At 42.1% G+C, this 7,124-nt stretch overlaps 1 protein-coding gene across 1 annotated transcript; it reads left to right on the forward strand.

The window, feature by feature from the left end:
* Positions 1-6,326: 6,326 nt before the first annotated feature.
* LOC135133253 (cytochrome P450 9e2-like) lies at positions 6,327-6,833 on the forward strand. The gene is made up of 3 exons (XM_064061585.1): positions 6,327-6,375; positions 6,427-6,687; positions 6,766-6,833. The coding sequence occupies exons 1-3, from the start codon at positions 6,327-6,329 to the stop codon at positions 6,831-6,833; spliced, it is 378 nt and encodes a 125-aa protein (XP_063917655.1).
* Positions 6,834-7,124: the final 291 nt, after the last annotated feature.

Genomic DNA, 7,124 nt, shown 5'->3' on the forward strand with positions numbered 1-7,124 from the left:
CCTTCCAAAAATGTTTATGACCGGAAGATTTAAATACGCCCCCAGAAAATGGTTTTCCGCACCGTGGTTGAAAAGTACTGCCATTTACACCGTCGAAGAGCTTGTCAAAAAATTTTATAATTCGTGCTGTTCCCATTGCCTCGTGTGTTGAACTGCATTCGGCTGTAAAATTAAATTGTAAATGAATCTGTTAATTATTTTTAAATTTGTATTTACTAGATTTAACCAATAGCGTAATAGTCGATGCCATTGAGTGACTCAAAACTTGTGTCGCATAGCACACCTTATCTTTTGAATTTTTTCCGGAATTACATGGAGATCCGTAATTTTGTGTAGAGCCCGTAATTCTCCACATGTTTGATCACTGTAGTACGCATCGATTATATGTTTCCAATTTGCAACCAAAATTTCCTCGCTTGTTTTCCACACTAAATTTTTAGTAAGCAGATTGTTCCTAATACATTTAATTAAATGAGGCGTGTCATATAAGGGAATAATTTCTTGATCCCCTAATAAAATTCTTCTTTTAGGTTCCATCCCTTTATGTATATAACGTTGTTTCGACTCCTTTAGCAGAGAATTTATAGCTGCTTGGTTTGGTTGGCCTTGATCACAAATTGTAACCAGAATTTTGAATCCACAATTTTGTATTTTTTCAACCAGAGTTTTTATAATAGTTGTCAATATGTAAGATTTTGTAGACGAAAAAGAAAATGCAAAGTATATTGGCTGTTGCCATTTTTTAAACACTCCGCGAATGAAAAAAACAAGAACATGATCTGCTATCTGTAAATTTTGTTCAAATCCAAAATTTTGAAATCCGAAAAATGTATCCGTATATTTGTCACAGTCTATGTGGGGCATTATGGACATTTCATCAAAAATTAATGCACATATTCTATCTTGGTTATTTAATTTTGAAGCAGATTCTTTAAGATTGTCGAAAATTATTTTGTTTATACCAACGTCTACTGGAATTTTGTTCAACATAGACATAATTGTTTGACGTGAAGGCAGTGCAAAAATCTGTCTCATTTTTCTATAACATCTCCCAGACTGTTTATAAAACATTAATGCAAATAATTTATCTTCAGTGGTAAACCTGCGACCCTTTGGTTTGACATTTCGTCTTTTTAATTGTGATAAACAAAAATTTATAGCATCCTGACTTAAAATTTTGCTTTCTAATTTTACTTCAAATTTGGAGCATAATTTCAATCGTTGGCGATACGAAGCTACCTTAATTTTGTTTCTACGGGCTGTACGCGAAATATTCCTAGAATTTGAATGTAAATTTAGTATTCGAGAAGATTCTTGGTTTAAAGTTTCGTTTAGGGTTTCTCTGGAATTTCGAGATACTTCAGTACGAAATTTTTGAGAATCCAGTATAGAAATAGGGTTTACGGGATCATGGGTGTGTCTTTCGGAGTCGTTCATATTATCTGAAATTATTGTAAAAATTATCTATGGCATTCACTTGCACACAAATATTTACCATGCATAATTTGAATTGTAGGAATGGCAGTATTTTTAAGTTTTTGATTGGGGCCAAAATCCGTTTCTTTAAAATGTACATCGCAAAGAAAATATCCATTTTTATATATTTTCATGGGATCTAATTTGCATAAATTTGGATTCCCTGTCCGTTCCAACCAAATTTTAAAACGCTCGTTGTATTTGTAGGGGTTGGGAAAACGATGGCGTTTAATAATTTTAGTGTTTAGACATTTCAAAACACTGCACAGTTTCATATTTTACGCTTTGTTATCACGTATAATCACACAAATGACACTTTTATACTGATCATAAATGACATTAGTTTTTTTTATTGTTTCTTAAAATTGGCTGTGGAAGTTGTCGCCAAGTAATTTTTGGAAAAAAAATACTTCACTGCTATCAGTGCTATCTCTTATTATGTGGCCGGTACATAAGCCTAGACACAAACCTGGGACACGCATTACAGCCGACTTTGCATTCTATTTTACGTAGTATTATTTATCTATGCCTTCCCCAGTGAGAGGGTTGCGAACACTCGAGCGATTAGAAAGTTTTTTACAATTATTTACGTACAATGAGTTATAAGCATTACATTTTAGTGAAATTGGACGAAATCTTTGTAGCGCGATGGAAATCTGACGCGTCTCCCTGATCGGGCGGTCTGCTCGCTTCGTGCTTGTTGGTTGGGCGCGACTGTCTCGGCGCCAGAATTGGAATCGTCACTAGAGACTTCATCTGGTGGGTTGGCGGTACGGTTGGTACTCGTGCATGGAGTGAAATCTGTCATTCTTTCGACGTATGCGGGTTTTAACCTATCAACGGATACGTTTGCAGCCCTACCCTTAATTAGCAAGGTGAAAAACTTGTCGTGGCGTTCCAGCACTTTGAAAGGACCTTCATATGGGGGCTGAAGTGGCTTCCGTATAAGATCCACTCTCACAAACACGAACTCTGATTGCTGCAAGTTGTTTGGCATATGGACGTAGGGCTTGTTGTGGTGCCGTGCTGCTGGGTATTTTAGGCACTGCATTCGGGCTTTCAACTGCTCCACGAACTGGTTTGTCAGCGGGGGCAGTGTCTGTGGGTTCGACGTTGCTGCCTCAAACATGTCGCCTGGAAGCCGGAGAGACGTACCGTAAACTAAGTCGGCTGCAGATGTATTGATGTCTTCTTTTAGCGTTGTTCTTAGGCCTAATAAGACTAGAGGTAGGGCGTCAGTCCACTTGCTATCGTGGCACATGAGTGATGTCTTCAGTGACCGATGGAAACGTTCAACTAGACCATTACTCGGTGGGTGGTAGGCTGTGGTTTTAATGTGGTGTGTGCCTAGCATCTGTGTCAGGGATGAAAACAGTGATGACTGGAATTGGGTACCTCTATCTGTAGTTATTTTGGCTGGTGTTCCGAAACGACAAATCCATGTGTTGACAAATGCTTTAGCGCATGTTTCAGCTGTAATATCTTGAATCGGCGTTGCCTCTGGCCATCGTGTGAATCTATCAATTAGGGTTAGCAAGTACTCCTTCCCATTTGCTGAGGGTAGTGGCCCTACAATATCCAAGTGCACATGGGAAAATCTGGCATCCGGGTTTGCGAACGTGCCAACTGGTGCATGGGTGTGTTTGTGCACTTTGGCCTTCTGACATTTTAGGCATTCTCTTACCCATGTTGCTATGTTTTTCCGCATGGAGGGCCAGAAATATTTCTTCGAAATCTGTTTAGTGGAGGATTTCACTCCGGGGTGTGCTACTTGGTGGATGGTGTCGAAAATGTGTTTTCGGAACGTTTTTGGAACGTAGAGTCTGTTCCCGTGGTTGGATTCATACCAGAGTGGTTCGTCTATGACAGGTGCTGTAATGGTGATGAACGCGAACTTGCTTTGCTTTTTTAGCTCTTGCAATTCTGTGTCTTCCTTTTGTGCTTTAGCTAGTTGTGCGAGAGAGAACTCTGAACGTGTAATTGCGCTGATTCTTGATAGTGCGTCGGCTGGAATATTGTTCGAGCCGTGAATGTGTCTGATATCGGTGGTGAACTGTGAGATTAAGTCCAGATGTCGACACTGTCTAGGCGAGCATTTTTCAGGTTTTTGTTGGAAGGCGTACGTGAGTGGTTTGTGGTCGGTATAGATTACAAAGTGTCTACCTTCTAGAAAGTGTTTAAAATGTATCACGCTTTTATAGATCGCTAGGAGCTCCCTGTCATAGGCGCTGTACTTCCTTTCAGCGGCTGTCAATTTCGATGAGAAAAATGCGAGGGGCTTTTGAGACGATTCTTCCAACTGCTGTAACACTCCTCCGATGGCCTCAGCTGAAGCATCTACTGCTAAACTGAGTGGCAGTTTGGGATCGGGGAATGTTAGTGTTGTTATGTTAGCTAGATCCGACTTACATTTTTCGAAAGCTCTCTCAGCTTCCTGGTTCCAACGTAAATCGGCGTTTTTACGTGAACACCCTTGAAGAAGGTTGTTCAGGGGTGCTTGGGTATTTGCTGCGCCATTGATCCATCTGCGGTAATAGTTTAGCATTCCCAAAAACCTCTGCAAGTCTTTTGAAGTTTTTGGTTTTGGGAAAGTTCTTATTGCGCTGACTTTCTCTGGGAGCGGTTCCAGGCCTTTGTTTGAAACCTTGACGCCAAGGAATGCTAGCTCAGGTACGCCAAACTTGCATTTTCCTGGGTTGATGACTATGCCATGTTTGTGCAGACGTCGGAGCACTTCCTCCACATGTTGGACATGTTCTTGTTCTGACGTACTGGCAACAAGTATGTCGTCTATATAGGCGTAGGCGAAGTCGAGTCCGTACAATGCTTGGTCTACAAATCTCTGGAATGTTTGTCCAGCATTTTTTAACCCATATGGCATCTGCAGGAATTCGAAGAGTCCGAATGGTGTTGTGACAGCTGTCTTTGGTCTATCGCTTGGATTTACAGGTATCTGAAAATATGCGGTTAATAGGTCCAATGAGGAGAAAATTGTCTTGCCCTTTAAATTGGCGGCAAAGTCTTGGATGTGCGGCACTGGATAGCGGTCGGGGATTGTGACTGCGTTAAGACCGCGATAGTCCCCGCATAGACGCCATGTGCCATTGTTTTTGGGGACCATATGCAAAGGGCTGGCCCAAGGTGAGGAGGACGGCTGTATGATGCCATTTTCCCTCATGCGCCGAAATTCTTCTTTGGCGATTCGCAGCTTGTCAGGCGGCAGTCTTCGGGGTCTACAGTGGGCTGGGGGTCCCCGAGTTGGAATGTGGTGAACCACGTCGTGTTTCGTTTCGCGTGGTGTTGTTGTAGTTCGGGTGACCTCTGGGTACTTTTGCAGCATCTGTTTATATGTTGCACTCGCACCTTCGAAGACTGCGTGGATCCCGTGTTCGTGAGCGCGTTTCAAACGCCCTTCGACCGAAAGCGATGTGCGCGAGTCACTTATTTTTTTGTTTTTTATGTCCACGCACAAGCCATAATGCTCGAGAAAATCTGCGCCGATTATTGCGTTCGTTACCTCGGCGACTATAAAGGTCCACTTGAACTCGCGGCGAAGGCCAAGATTTAGTGTGACGGTTATTTGACCAAAAACGCGGATATCCGAACCATCGGCTGACTGTAGTCGCAACGAGGTGGGTTCACGGGCGCACTTGTGTTTGAATTTGGCGGGCAGAATGCTGATATCGGCGCCTGTGTCGACGAGAAAGTGTGTCTTCGAACCTTTGTCGACGATGAACAGGCGTCGGGACGCTTGCCGGGCCACCGCAGCTGCCCTTACGTGCGGCCCTCGTGCCCGTTTTTTTTGAAAGCTGCAGGGTCGTGTGCACTTATTGGCTTTCTCCCCAAATTTTCGATGATACCAGCACTGCTGGTCCTCTCTGCTTCTGCTTCGACTTCGAGTTCGCTTTTTGCTTTCCCCTTCGAGCCGTTTCATCAGATTGTCCATTTTTTCCAGGATTCTTGACATCATCTGCATCATGTCGACGTCGCTCGAGCGTGATGGACCTGGTTGCGGAGACCTTGCTCGTGTTTCCGCCACCGCTGCCGACGGGGTGGACTCAAGTATTTTGTCGGCCACTTCTGCCACCTTGTCTATTTCGACTTGTGTAAGTGACACAAGGATCGGTTGAATGGATACCGGCATCTGTTGAATAAATAATTCTCTTAACGCTGTGGCATTTACGTAGGGCGTATTTTGTATTAGGGACTGCATGTGTCTCAGCAGCTGTGAGGGCTTTCTAGAACCCAACTCCTGGCCACCTAACAACTGCTTTAGTCGCTGCGTCTCGGTGATGCAGGTGCGACTGACGATGGCTTGTTTGAGACATGTGTAAGGCTCCGTGTCGTGTGGCTTCAAGATGACGTCGGATACTTCGGCTGCTACATCGGGTGGTAATATGGTGAGCACATGGTTGAAACGTGTCTCTTCTTTTGTAATTTTGCTGATCTGGAACTTTGTTTCTACCGTTGTGAACCATAGGTCTGGCTTGGCTGGCCAGAATGGGGGCAGTACGAAATGGGTTGCGGCAGACGCGTGCGTTTGTTCGCTTTGATCATCGTCGCCAGCCATCTTGTTTTTTCGTCCCGGTGCGGCGTGGAGTTGCTTGACCACGTGGCTGGGTGTTTCGCTCTCCTCGCGTTGATTTGCCTTTTAGTCGGGGTCACCAATTTGTGGGGTTGATGTTGGTCAGGACTCAATAACTCTCAATCCCCAACAATTAACAATTTATTCACAAAGGTTCACGCAAGAGAAAATACAAAGCAGTGTTCATGTCAGAGCGAGACTCTAAGAAGTACTAATTCTCCCTAGCCCTCTCGTGGGGGGAAACGCCGCGGTCAGGTCTACATAGATGGCGCCACACATTCTTGGAATGAAATACTTGGATATGGTTATTTCCGGTAAGAAATGGTAATTCCTTTATTAAAAATCGTTTCCCTTGATTTTTACAGAAACTCTGAGAAAATGGCCAACTACATTTGCAGTAGATCGAGTTTGCACAAAATCGTATACAATTAAACCTCAGAGTAATTACGAAGTACCCGTTTTTCTTAAACCAAAGGAAGTTATATTTTTTCCTATTTATGGGTTACATAGAGATGCCCATTATTATCCAAATCCAGAAAAATTTGATCCAGATCGTTTCAGCGACGAAAATAAGATGAACATCAAACCATTTACTTATTTACCATTTGGATTAGGACCTCGGAGTTGTATTGATTCCCGATTTGCTTTACTTGAAATTAAAGCATTATTTTTTCATTTAATACAAAATTTTGAAATTATTCCAGTTGAAACAACGGAAATTCCGATAAAACTTAGCATCACATCATTTAACCTAACTCCCAATGACAAATAACTAGAATTAGGTCTGAAGCGACGAAGTGAGAAAGAATTCCATTAAATATTCTTATAATTTGAACAAATTCACGCTATATTTGAATGTCAAAAAATTTTACGATTGTGATGTGAGGAGTATATATATGAAGAATAAATATGAGACATTACTTTCTGGGTATAATAAAACTGGGGCATTATTATTACATATTAATATTATTATTGACGTATGTATATTCAACATGGTGGATCACATTTGTAGAATGTATTTCAGAATTAATCGTACTCTATTTAAATCCTAAATTTAAACAAT

Source organism: Zophobas morio, unplaced genomic scaffold, assembly GCF_036711695.1.
Source record: "Zophobas morio isolate AGI-343-1 ecotype UQ-CSIRO unplaced genomic scaffold, CSIRO_AGI_Zmor_V1 ptg000021l, whole genome shotgun sequence".
Classification (NCBI taxonomy): Eukaryota; Metazoa; Arthropoda; class Insecta; order Coleoptera; family Tenebrionidae; genus Zophobas; species Zophobas morio.